Source organism: Rhinolophus hipposideros, assembly GCF_964194185.1.
Source record: "Rhinolophus hipposideros genome assembly, chromosome: 15".
Classification (NCBI taxonomy): Eukaryota; Metazoa; Chordata; class Mammalia; order Chiroptera; family Rhinolophidae; genus Rhinolophus; species Rhinolophus hipposideros.
In genome coordinates, this window is record NC_138061.1 from 49,165,061 (window position 1) to 49,178,128 (window position 13,068).

The following is a 13,068-nucleotide window of genomic DNA, read 5'->3' on the forward strand; positions in this document are numbered from 1 at the left end:
CGGGCGAGGCGGAGGACTCTGGGAGCTACAGGGGGAGGGCTGAGACGAGGGGGTCCGGCTGCAAGGTGGAGAAAGGGCACGCTGCAGCAGCCCTGAGACGCGGCTTTACTGTGCGCTCCAGCGTCCGAGGGGGCAACCACTGAGCAGCCCTCAGCTTATTTTCTCCATCTGGGAAATGGGCGCGTGCGGTAGTCTCCGCGCCGGCGCGGGAGCGCTGGGAGAAGATAAACAAGTTTGCAAACCCCAAAGCGCCGGCGTGGGCGGCCGGGGCGGGGCGGGGCTGGGGGCGGGGCTGGGGGCGGGGCTGGGGGCGGGGCTGGGGGCGGGGCGGGGGGGGAGCCGGGCCTGCGGCCCAGCTGAGCCGCGAGTCGCAGTGGCCCTGGCGGCCGGGGAGGTAGCGGCGGCGTCGGCGTGGTGGCGACAGTAAGTGCGGGCCTGGCTCCCAACCAGCTGTTCAGGCTCCGGGTAGTCCCCTGAGCTCCCGCGCTCGGCGGCCTCCCGCTCTGGTCGCTCCCGGTGACTGCTCCGCGGGAGCTCAGCACCGACCCCAGCCTCAGGCCGGCCCCCTCCGCTGGGCGCCTCCCGCTCTGTCCTCCTTCCAAGGACCCTCCGCTTCCTCCTTGCTCTCTCTCCTCCCGGTCCCTCCACTCTGCGCTCACTTTCCCTCTGTCTGGGTCTCTATCTTATTTCTTCCCCAGATTCTCTCCCTTCCTCCTCCTTGTGGACTTCCTGAGACTGGACCTCACCACCTGGAGGTGGGGGCCGGAGGAGGGGGGGTTGGGTATGAACCAGGGTATCCATGAGGTGGCTGACTCTTGGCCCAAGTTGGCGAGCCTGAGGCTGGGAGTGGGAGGATCTACCACCCAAGGCAGATTCTGCTGTGGCCTTTGGGTGGCGCCCTGTGTTCCCCGGCAATGCTTTCCCATGGGTTAGCTTCACCAACGCATCTACCCGCATTTCACAGATGAGAAAATCAGGGTGCAGAGGGGAGACTGATTCAGCCAGAATCGGAAACCTCCTCGGAACCAGCACCCAGTTTCCAGATGGCGGTCAGCAGTGACCCCAGGCCCCACGAGTTTCTGCTTCTTTGTTCAGGGGCAGCCCGTTGCCCCAGGTCACCCGGAAAGGAGCTGGACTGAGGCGCGCCAGCTCCTACAGGTGCTTGATAAAAAAGCAGGCCAAAGCCAGCCCATCCTGGGGATGCTGGGCCACTTCCATACCTTCCCTTTTCTTTTCAGTCCAAAAGCCAGCAGCTAGCTTTTATAAAGAGTAATGAGACTTTGCTCACTCCAGTGCCCTGGCCTGCGATTGGGGTTAGAGAAAACTCCTGGCTTCTTCGGAAACTTGGTCAAGGCTGAGTGGTCCTGGACAAATAAATGCGTGGAGCTGAGAATGGTCCCCAGCGAGGTGCGGGCCCCTGCACCCACCCCTGTAGCTGGACCACCTGGAAAGATCCACTTGCCCTTTGTCTATTGTCTTACATGGTTCATAATTTTTACATATTTAAACACTAATTTAGAAATTGTGTGTGTGTGCGCACACCCGTGCATGCACTCCCACACCCGTGCTGTCTGGCTAGTGTGTTAGTGCTGGGTGCCTGGTGAATGAAGGCTGGGAAACGGCTCTGTTCAACCAGGAGAGTTTAAAATAGATTTGCTGATTTGAATGCTGGCATCTGGCAGCCTCTTGTCTGTCTGCTCCAGGGTACGTTCCTTCTCTGTAGGGGAGAATATTCTGGCCGCACAGAGTCCATTCAGCAGACATTGATGAGGGTGCCCTGTAAGACAGCCTTCATCTCTGCCCAAGGAGGCCAGGGAATCCGCGTGGGCCTCAGACTGCCTGGCTGCGTAACTTCACTTTTGCCATTTGGTAGTTGTGTGACCTTGGGCAAATTACTCTGCCTTTTTGAGTCTCACTCTTCATCTGTGAAATAGGTCTTAGAGTAGTAGTACCTGCCATAGGCTGTTGTCAGGCTCCAGTGCTAGGCACAGACTACAGACGGTGGCTTGCATGAGTGCTGAATTTAATTTTAACTATTGACAATTCTTACTGTTTGAATGTGGGGCAAATCAAGTGTCTTTATGGCCTCCATCTCTGCAGCTGAAAAAAAAGAGGTAATCATTCCTGTCCTGCCTAATTCTGAGGAATGTGGTGAGGCTCTCCTGAAATAGCGGATAAAGCTCTGTGCCTGTGTGACAGGGTATTCCCATCTCACCAGGGAACAAAGGCCCATTCTACCTGGCTTGATGCTCTGAGTTAACGCTCAGCCAGCCTCCTGTGTGAGCCGAGATGCATTTCTTTATTGATTTATCGGGTAAGGAGGAAGCTACTGCAGAAGGGACTAGAGTGTCCCACCCTCAGCTTTATGAAAGTGTTTCCCATTTATCAAGCTGCTGCCACCTCCTAGGTGCTATATAGAGCATGGAAGGAAGCATGCTACCTTGCAGCCAAATTCAGCCAGCCAGCCAGCCAGAATGGCGGGGAAGAGCCTGACGTTTGTGCAACAGCTGCTACCATGGGCCAGGCATTGCTAGTCAGATTTAGTTAAATAACCATGATAAAAAGGCTTCCCTAGGTTTGCAGATGGGGAAATTGAGGCTCAGATACATGGTGACTTGCCCAAGGCCATAGAGGCAATAATTATTGGCAACCTAGAATCTTCCCTTTGTCTTAGGAGCTACCATAGACTGGGAGAGGCTGTCTCCTGGTGGGATGTGATGAACAGAGGTGGGGGCCAAGGCAGGAGCCGAAAACCTAGGTTTGGCCATTTGCCTGGCTTGTGACCTTCCACAAATGTGACTCCCCACAAATGAAATGAGGGAGTCGACTATTAGATGTCTCAAACTGGCTTCGGGAGGCAGCTTTAGACACTGTAGTGTTCTTATTTTATTTTTTTTTAGTCACTTAATTTGAATACCTTTGTTTTTATTTATAATTTTATTTTTTAACAAGTAATACATTCCTATAATTCAAAAGGCACAAAAAAGTATGCGGTGAGGTCCTCTCCCCCTCTGTCCCCAGCCCCCTCCTCAGAGGCAACTACTGTTGGAAGTTTCTTGTGTATCCTTCCAGAGGATACGCATACGTATGTGTGAGTATTCTCCCACCCACCCCATTCCAGATTGTTTGGCATAAATAGTAGCATGTTCTACACACTCGCCTGCTCCTTCCTTTTCTCACATAGAGTCGAAGAGTTGAGAGAGCAATTCCTTGCCTGTCAAGCGTTCAAATTCCTTTTTTTATGGCTGCATGGAAAGGTGAAGGCCTTAAGACAAGGCTTGCCCTTCTGGATTGGTTGCCACGGGCCCCACTAGGTTGCACTGCCTTACTCCCAGCCGGCCCCACACTTGTTTACTACTACGTTGCCCTACATAGCGGCAGGGAGCAGGGGTCACTTGCAGTTTGGACATCTTGCCTTTCTCTCTGACTCTTCAAGCTGAAGCTCTCTAGCCATGCAGGCTTTGGTGACCCCACAGACCCCACGCTGGGGGTATAGTCAGTTTTGTAGGTTGGGTGAGTCCCCAGCCGTGACCAGCTTCAGCTTCTGATCACCTGCCCCATTTCTGTTTCTCTCTCTGTTCCAACAGTGGCCATTGTCTCAGAGGATGACTTTCGTCACAGTTCAAACTCCACCTACAGAACTGCAAGCAGCTCCCTTCGTGCCGAGCAGGAAGCGCTACTCGAGAAGCTGCTGGACCGCCCGTCAGCCAGCCTGCAGAAGCCCAAGGACCACTTCAATGGCGCCTACATCATCTTCTTTAGCCTGGGCATTGGCGGCCTACTGCCATGGAATTTCTTTGTCACTGCCAAGGAGTACTGGACATTCAAACTCCGTAACTGCTCCAGCCCAGCCCCAGGGGAGGAACCTGAAGACTCGGACATCCTGGTAAGGGCAGCTTCCTCCTGGGAGGTGACCTGGATGGGGAAAAGGGCAACTTGACTTGGACGCACCATTGCACGCAGGTTTGCAGCATGCTAAGGGTGTGGGTGTAGACTGGGAAGCTCTGGGGAGTATAACAGAAAGAATTCAGTTCAATCCAAAGACACGCTTTGTGTTGTGTATGAGGCCTGGTGCTTTGCGTGGCCAGGGAAGATGGAAACAGATAAGACACGATCCCAGCCTTCAGGTTACTTACTATTGAACTTGGGAAAAGATGCAAATGATTCTCTGCAGTATAGTGCAGTAAACCCAAGAATCCAGAGCTCGTGCCTCCGGGGGCTTGAAAGGGTGGATCTAATAACATTAAGTTCAGCTGTGAGTTACAGAAAATTCCAAAAGACCAGTGGCTAAACCAAGATGGAAAATAAGTGTTCTCTCATGTTCAAGCCCATCCTGGGTGTGATGGTCCCTGTTGTCAGGAACCTAGTTCCACCATCTGTAGCTTCTATGCTCACGATCACTTCACAGTCCAAGATGGCTGTGGGAGCTCCAGCCATTACATTAAATAGGAAGAGGAGAAGGAGAGGCATAAGAATACTCCTGGACGTGACACACATTGCTTTTGCTTACTTTGCATTGGTCAGAACGCAAGTCATGTGACCATATGAACTGCAAAGGAGGCAGGGAAATGTAGTCTTTAAATGTAGTCTTTATCCTAGAGAACCATGTACCCAGCTAACATGGATGGCTGTGTAGTTATGGAAGGCAGAGGGAAATGACGACTCAGGGATAAGGAGTCTCATCTCCCAGGGAGAGAGTGCTGTGACTCAGAGCGGGTAGATTAAAAGAATGGGGAAGAAAAGTCCAGGTGGAAGAAAAAGCCTGGGCAAAGGCAGAATGGGAGAAAGTTCGGGTGTGTACGAGGGACAGTAAAGCATCTACTTTTGCCATATGTGGGGTGCACATAAGAGAGAAAGAAGGCTTGAGATCATTGCCCAGGCATTGAATTCATTGCCCAGGTCTTGAATGGCAAGGCGAGGAATCTAAATTGTGTTTGGCTGGCAGTGGCACCAAACCCCCTCCTGCCACCCAGGGCTGCTCACTTTGGGGGGTGACATTTCCCTTGAGCGGGGTTAGTGTTAAAGAAAAAAATCATTCTGCCACTTGTTAACATGGTAAGGAAGGCTCTATTGTAGAGTACTGCAATAGGGAGAGAAATCGGGCTCAACGCCAAGTCACTGAAGAACAAGTAGGGATTCATAGCCAAAGAGCAGAGTGAGGAGGTGAGGAATGGATGGAAAATTACCAAGAGGAGCCACCAAGGGTAGAGGGATTCTTGCCACAGGCCGGCCAAGGATATATAAGCCGAGGTGGCGGATGAGGAACTTAATCAGATATGGGAGGAGATCAGATGTGGAGGGTGAGGTGATTCTCAGTACACTGACGTAGCAGGATTCTTGCTAAGCCTGGGCTGGGCAGGCAGAAGATAGGATGGGAGGCCCAGGTCCAGGCCCAGTCAGGAAGAGGGCTCAGCTTCGGTTGCTCTTTGTTGGGAGTCTGTTTGCAAAGCCCATCTAGGCCAGTGTCTGCTCTCTCTTGAAAGCTCGTAGAAAGTTCATGGATGGACTCTCTGAAGGCATGCCAGCTTGGGGGGTTGCTAGCTGTCCCTCTCCTCCAGGGGTGTCCCAGGGGACAAGAAGAGGGTACCTCTAAGTAGACCTTAGTCATACCCCTCAACTGGCCCAGAAGATGGCTCACCACCCTTCTCTGAAAGCACCTTTGAAATCCCTGACCTAACCCCCAGGAACTATCCCCAGTTTTGTAGGAATGAATCTGACACACTGACTATCCCTGTTGTCTGCCTCTAGGACTCTACCAGGGCTACACATCACCCCCATCAGGGCCCCACCCAAGAGATTCTGATTGAATTAGGCCCCTTAATTCTGACACCTGTGAAGTCTGTTTCTGTTAAATGAGGAATTCATAGCAGCCTCCAGGGGCCATAGCAATGCGGTCTAAACCCATTTCTGCAGCGGCAGCGGTGTCGTGGGGACATAGAGTAGTAGTTTAGGGCCTCCTACTCCAGACCAGGTATCGCCTGGGAACTTGTTAGTGACGCAGAGTCTCAGGCCCCCAACCAGCTGAGTCAGGAGCTGCATGCTGACAAGTTTCCCCCAGGTGACTGACAGTAGAGTTGGAGAAACACTGGCTGGGGCATGGCTTCTGGAAACAGACTGCATGGGTTCCAACCCTGCCTCTGTTATTCTTAGCTCCCTAGCCTATGTGCTGCCTTGTCTTCCCTGGTAGGTAACCAGAGGACAATTCTACCAGCAACTTCCTGGGTTGTTGTGAGGATTAAGTGAATTACTCTGCACACAAAGCACTTAGAACAGCGCTGGCACTAGTGCTGTGAGTGCTGTATAAACATTATTATCGTTATTATCATTTGGGGGATGCAGCCCTGGTGTAGTTCCAGATGCCTGGCTTAGCCGGGCGCTTTATGCTCCACTTTTATTTACCAGTGACTCAGCCGTCCCAGTTTCTGTTGGCCTAGTTAAATCACCCAGCCCGCTTGGGTTTCCTCCAGAAGGTCCCGTCTGTCTGAGCCGCCACCAGCCCGGGGGCAACCTCCAGGATTAGATTACAGGTGCACCTGTCCTTCCCCCACCCGTCCCTGGGAGCAGGCTGCCCGAGGCGGGAGAGGAAGTACAGGTGAGTCCGTGGGAGCACACTGCTGCGCAGTGGACGTTTGCCGTGAGCTGCTCTCGCTGCAAGGTGATCCCTTCCCAGCTGCAGGCACTTAGCATTCCCGGCCCTGCGATGATGCTTTATCGCCTCTTTCCAAGTGCTGGCAGGTGCAGATGTAGTACCTGCGGCTGCCTGGAGCTACTGGCTCTTGGCATCAGAGATGAGAGACCTGTCACCCCTCGATTCATGGGCCAGGTTTGGGAAGCAAGCATGCTGGGGCATTTCTGCATTTTCTGGGCTATTTTTCTTTGCCGAATTCCCCATTCCTGCCACCCACCTCCCCAATTCTTTTATTCTCTCTTCCTGATTTCCCTGCGAGAGGCGGCTGGTCTGTTCTGTCACCTTAGGGCCACTTTGGGGGAAGGAGGGGAAGAGTCAAATGGGTCTGTCTCCAGCCGCCACCTGCAACTCAATTAGCTGTGGGTTTAGATGTTGTTGTTTTTCTGTACTTCCCTTTTAATATTTCCCAGGGATGGATACTATTGGCTGGGGAGTGTGACTCAATATTTGCATAGATTTCCCCCCATCCCCCCTCAAATTATGTAACTTTCAAGGTCACCTGCCACCCCAGGCACATTTCCTTCTGCTTGGAACAGTTCGGGGGATGGCTCAGAAACCATCCTGTTCACCTGCCCCGTTGTCTCTGTTCTCTGAAATAAGAACTTTGAATGAACCCACCACAGGCCTGTGGACCCAGAGCCAAAAATACTAGAGCAAAAACAAGGAAAAATTGATGTGAAAAGATGGAGCGACAGGAGCCAGGATGACTGTCATCTTCTGAGCCCAACCGTGGGCCTACTGTGCTGGCAGGGGTGTTAAATGCATTGTCGCTCATTAACCCCATTTTTTCAGACAAAAGCCAGCGCTCAGAGAGGTTCAGTAACTTGCCCCAAATCACATACTGTGTTTCCCCGAAAATAAGACCTCGCCGAACAGTCAACTCTCATGCGCCTTTTAGAGCAAAAATTAATGTAAGAACCGGTCTTATTTAATATAATCTTATTTAATTTAATCTTATTTAATATAAGACCGGTTCTTACATTAATTTTTGCTCCAAAAGATGCATTAGAGCTGATGATCCGGCTAGGTCTTATTTTCAGGGAAACAGGGTAGCTGGGAAGGGCTGTAGAGAGTTTAAGTGGAGAGATGATTACAAAATTGGTCATATTCAGAGTGTGGTGCGAAGGGAACTGTCCTGGAGACGGACCACCGCACACACTCTGCCAAACACTTTCTTCCTGTGGAGAGCCTGCCCTTAGTCTGGCTTCCTTTTCCACCCTGGAAGCCTGGAAGGTGTCTTGGCTCCACCTCTGGATTCTGGACCCAGCTTCCAAGCTGTCAGTATCCCTAATTCCTGCCCCTCCTCCCCAGGTCCTCCCTTGGCTCTGGGGTTTGTAAGCCATCCCTGATCCTGTAGGGTCTCCTTGCCCTCCCCGTGGCCTCTCCTGCAGGCCTGGACAGGCTGCCCTGGGCTAGGGACTGTAAGCTGGAATCCTCCCTTCTGCCCCGGAGAGAGAGTGCACCTTCTCCGGGTCGTTCCCTGTCACGAGGCCTCCATGGCCCCCTCCCAATGTGTTCTTCCTGTGCACCCTGGCCTGCCCACGGCCCCTCTCTGAGGGGGCTGCGGGACATGACCAGATCACGGCTGGAACCCATAGCCCGACTTGGTGTCAGCAGGGCCAGGACCCAGACTTGGCAATCTACTGTTGTCCCCTCCTTCCCATGACCAGAGTGGGCCCCAACAGCCCAGTCCCAGGGCGGGAGGTAGATGCCTCTCTTACTCATGGGAATGTCCCCTGCTGCCACCCCTCTGAGTCCCCAGAGCCCACTCTACTTCCCCATCAGGTTCTCACCGTACAACTCATGGTATTGAGTGCTTATTGTGGGGGAGCCCCTGCCCTCAGCACATCGTCAGCATTGTCTCATTAAGACGGCAGTACCCCCGTGCGGCAGGAGCTGTTGTTATCTGCGGATGGTAACTCCTGTTTCACCGACGATGCCTCGCCCACTAACTGTTACCGTGTTCCCCCCAAAATAAGACTTAGCCGGACTGTCAGCTCTCGTGTGTCTTTTGGAGCAAACATTAATAGAAGACCCGGTCTTATTTTACTAGAAGACCGGGTCTTATATACTATAATGTAAAATAACACCGGGTCTTCTATTAATGTTTGCTCCAAAGGACGCATGAGAGCTGATGGTCCCGCTAGGTCTTATTTTCGGGGAAACACGTAGCTCTTTGGCGATAGTGACTACAGCTCTCTTACTGTACCCCCCGGGGCCTCAGAGCAGCTCGCACAGCACATCTTAGCACAGCACATACTTAGCACACAATAAGTATTCTTTGCATTAGTTACTGTGTGGCTGAGGAGGAAAGCCCTATCACCCCAATCAAGAAACGGATGGCATGGGTCTGCCAGGGAGCAGCAGAAGATGTGGAGGTCCCAGGGGCCACCACCAAAGGAGTTCTGAGCGTTCAGGTGGGTCGGTGTAGACATGAAGTGGGATTCCGACAGCAGGGCTGTGACCCGGCTTGACCTGGTTCAGCAGGTAGGGGCCTGGGCACCCCTCATGTACAGCGCCTTGGTCTTGGCCCACCCCCTCAGCCCACCCAAAGAAGCAGGATAGCACGACTTGGTTGCTAGTCTTACAACTACGGGCAGACATCCCAATTTAGGGAGGAATATTTAAAAGCAACCAGGATGAGCTAGTTTGGAGAAGAGGAAACTGGAGGACAGATTATCAGAAGTCTTGGCAATGACCTGCTAACTTGAAGTCCCTGCCATGCAGCCTGTGCCCACCCCCCAGTGGGCCTGCCATTTTCATCTGCAGGACAACCTGGTGAGTTAGGTACTATCATCCCCACTTTCTAGATGGAGAAACTGAGGCTCACCAATTTTAGGTCAGTGACCCAAGGTCATCTGTTAGCAAGTGGTAACCAGCGTGCTCTCTAGCCTCTCCCTCTACCTAGAATCACCTGGGGAGCTTTTAAAGCCTACGCAGTGCACCACACACCCAATTCTGATGCAGTCTAAGGAGTGGCCTTGGAAGAAGCATCTTTAAGCTCTCCAGGTGAGGCCACATGCAGCCACATGATCCTAGTGAAAGGTTACCACTAGGGGGTTGATGAGCAGCTGTTCTCTGCTTCCACCAGAGCACTCTTTGAAGGGGCTTAGGCTGCCCCATGAGAGACTTAGGTGAGCCCTCTGGAAGAACTTCCTGCAGTGCAGGTTGTCAAAGTTAGCAGTGGGGGGCGTGGGCGGGGGTTTCCTCCTTGGAGAATTAGAGCAGCCTCCCTGCGGGAAGTCCAAGGAATGGCTTTCCTTGGCCTCACTGCTTCAGAGAGTGGGGGCTCCTCACTGGGACCCTTACACAGGAAAGTGGATGCAGGGTCTGGTGCTTGTCTAAATGCTTCAGGCTTGCTGAATTCCTCACTATGGCTGTGCTGTTGCTCACTGCTCCGTCCCCAATGGGCAGTGACTGATCGTGCCAGTCGGCGGTGGCCCTTCCTCTGGGTAAATGCTCCCTTTGGTGGGAGCTCGGGGTCTGCATAGCCACTCTCTTCTTCCTCCCCATTTCTCAGGCTCCTGGAAAAGGAGCAGTAGGGCCAACTGGGCCCTGAGGTGAATGTCCTGGCACCTGGGGTGATACAAGCGAGAGACAGTGAAGCCATGAAGACGGAGGCGAGGCAAACCCTTCGGGGAGGTGTCCTGGCCTCCACTCCTCGGTGCTGCTGTCGCCGCTGTGAGGACCAGTCACCTCTCTGAGGTGGATCAGGGAATGGAGCGTGACCTCCTCCGGGAGTTTTAAGAGCAGCGGGTAATTTACCTCTGAAAGCCTGGGAGCAGGACTTCATTCAGCGCCTGTCCTAGCAGCACCGTCACCTGCTGTGTGGCCCCTGGGCCTCTGTGCACACAGAACCTCTGGCAGCATTTCCAGAGGTCGCTAGGAGAGAAGTCCTGACACCTCCTACGTGGTAGCTGCTGTGCGAAGACTGCTGAATCCTGGTAACATTGACGGCCTTGACCATGTGCCAGCCACTGTGCTCAGGGCACTGGTTTGTCCATTCGTTCCACAGTATTTATTAAGCAACCTTCTGTGTGCCAGCGGCTTTGTTTTCGTGGTCTCTTTTGGTCCTTCCTAAGCCCTAAGGGATAGGTATTATTATACCCATTTTACAGGGCAGGGAACCATGGCTCAAAACATGTAAGTCATTTGTTCCCAGGCACAAAGTAAGTGACACCTGGGACTCACACCAGACCATCTGCACCCATGTTTTCCATGCTTTGAATCCAGGGCTCCATGTCCGTGTTTTCAGATGTTTTCAGACGGCTTTTGACTCCAGTGCACATTTCACCAATGTGCAAAACCTACATGTTCATAAGGGAAACAACAATTTCGTGAAGCAGCATCTATATTTCAAAAAAGTTTCTGATTGTGGTTTTCAAGGGGAAGCATGTGATCATCTGTGCTGATCCTAGAAGTGGTTTATAAGCCACCGACTAAGTATGGAGAGTCTGCCTTTGGATTTTAAACTTGTGTAGGTCCTTCATGGCCTTGGGGAGCAGCGTTGTGGGGGATGGAGCAGAAGCTGGACCTGAGACTGTGAGCCAGAGGATGGGGGAGGGACCTTGGGGACGGCAAGCCTGGAGAACTGTCTGGAGGAATTTTGCTTTGAAACTCATTCTAGACAGTGAGGCAGGAGTTCCAGGGGAAGTGTGGTCCAGAAGGGTACCGATTTTCTGGTTTGGTTTTGTTGTTAATACAGGAGAAATAGCAGCCAGTGTGTGTGCTCAATGTGAACGGTCCAGCAGAGAGGGAGAAACAGGAGCTGAGGAAGAAGAGGACTCACAGCTGAGTGAGAGCCGTGAGCAGACAGGGCATGGGCTCAGGTGCACAGTGGAGGGGGGTCCCAGAAAAGCATGCAGAACAGTTCATCTTTCGGAATAGGACAGAAGGCAGCCAGACAGCAAATGAAATACTATTCTGGGCCTAACCCATTGAGTGGATTTCATATCCTTTAGTGGGTTGCAACCCGTGATTTGAAGAATCGTGTTCCACCTGATTGTGTCTAACCTCACAGCCAGGCACGAGGGTGCATTTTGCCCTCATTCGACAGAGCAGGAAAGTGGAGGCAATAAATAACTTGCTGGTGCCATGGGGCTACAAACACAAGACAAGAGGTGGAGGGTGCAACCAACTCAGGGGTATCTGAATTGGCATCATATTTTCTGGGGCACTTGGCAAATACCCAGAATCTCAGACCCTGCCCTGCTGGCTCCTTCTGCCAGGGTTGGCCTGGCCACTGTTGCCGGTGCTCCTGATGTGGCCAGCTGGCAGGGGGGCAGGTATCTGCGAGCTACCTCGTCTTGCCACATGCTGTTCCTTGAGATGTGTGCACGATTCTGCGTGTAGCTGGATCATGGCTCTCCTAAGCATAACTCGGATCTCTCCAAATGGAAGAAATGCATAGACTCTATTTGGCAATGAACTTTCTAAGAGCAGAATTCCAAAGAATGCTGCTGAGTGAGTGAAACACCCCTCCCCCAACCCATGACAACGTATTAAGGCAGGATTTTGCCTGAGCCCTGTTGTCCCAGAAAAGGAGATGGCGGGTTAGTCTAGGGGTCAGGCAGGACAGAATGGAGCTGCAGGCTTCCTGCACAGGGTGTGGGTGAGTGGCCGTCAAGCAGAGGCCTGGTCCCTCCCCACAGCTGCCCAGTGGCTTGGGTTAGTGTGGATGGCTACTCTAAATCATTTTTAAAAATTAGAACCAAAAGTAAGTCTTTTTTTTTATTATTCCCTTGTCCACCCTTTGCTTCTAAATGCAGACCCAGCCAGCATGCCATTCCTAGTAAATATACCTGTGATGGCTTTTTCTTCTGTTTTTAGCTCGAGCTGCCTCCTGGAGAGGGAGAGAAAAAGCCCTACTTGAAACGCTGTCAGTCATGCTTTGGTGGCCTCAGACTTCTCGAATTCTCTTTTTATTTTCTCCCCGTGTGCTCACGGCCCAGTCCCCCCACCCGTGCCTTGCTCCTTGGTCCTCCTGGGCTATCGATCGCTCCTCCTCCCCCTTCGATTTTATTTCCTCCCATGCTCGTCCTTAGAATCCAGAGGCGATTTCCTCGACAAATTAGAACATGGCCTGAGCCTTAAGTGCTCGAGTGTCTCCTTAACGTGATTGATCATTGCTAGTACCCAGAGAGCAGAACCAAATTGGAGTCTGTGGCTGGTGCCTTTGTTACGGGGATCATTGTCTGGGAGCAGTTTGGGGGTGGAGGGGCCCTTGCTGGTATCTTGGGGGTGCTCTGGGCGTATGTGTATTTGTGTTGTGTGTGTGCACGCATGCGTGTGTGTACACGCTGCGTGTACCGAAGGCCTATAACAGCTGATGGGGTTTCGTGGTTTTTGGCCCAGGTGGACCTCCAAAGAGAAAGCCTCCC

General features: G+C 52.5%; 1 protein-coding gene across 1 annotated transcript in view; it reads left to right on the forward strand.

Annotated features, from left to right (window-relative positions):
* Positions 1 to 346: 346 nt before the first annotated feature.
* The window catches only part of SLC29A3 (solute carrier family 29 member 3), a 41,748-nt gene continuing 29,026 nt past the window's right edge, over positions 347 to 13,068 (forward strand). The window contains exons 1-2 of the mRNA XM_081074090.1: positions 347 to 423; positions 3,588 to 3,886. Coding sequence (XP_080930216.1) covers position 423; positions 3,588 to 3,886 — 300 coding nt within the window. The 5' untranslated portion in view covers positions 347 to 422. The remainder of the gene's footprint in view (positions 424 to 3,587; positions 3,887 to 13,068) is intronic.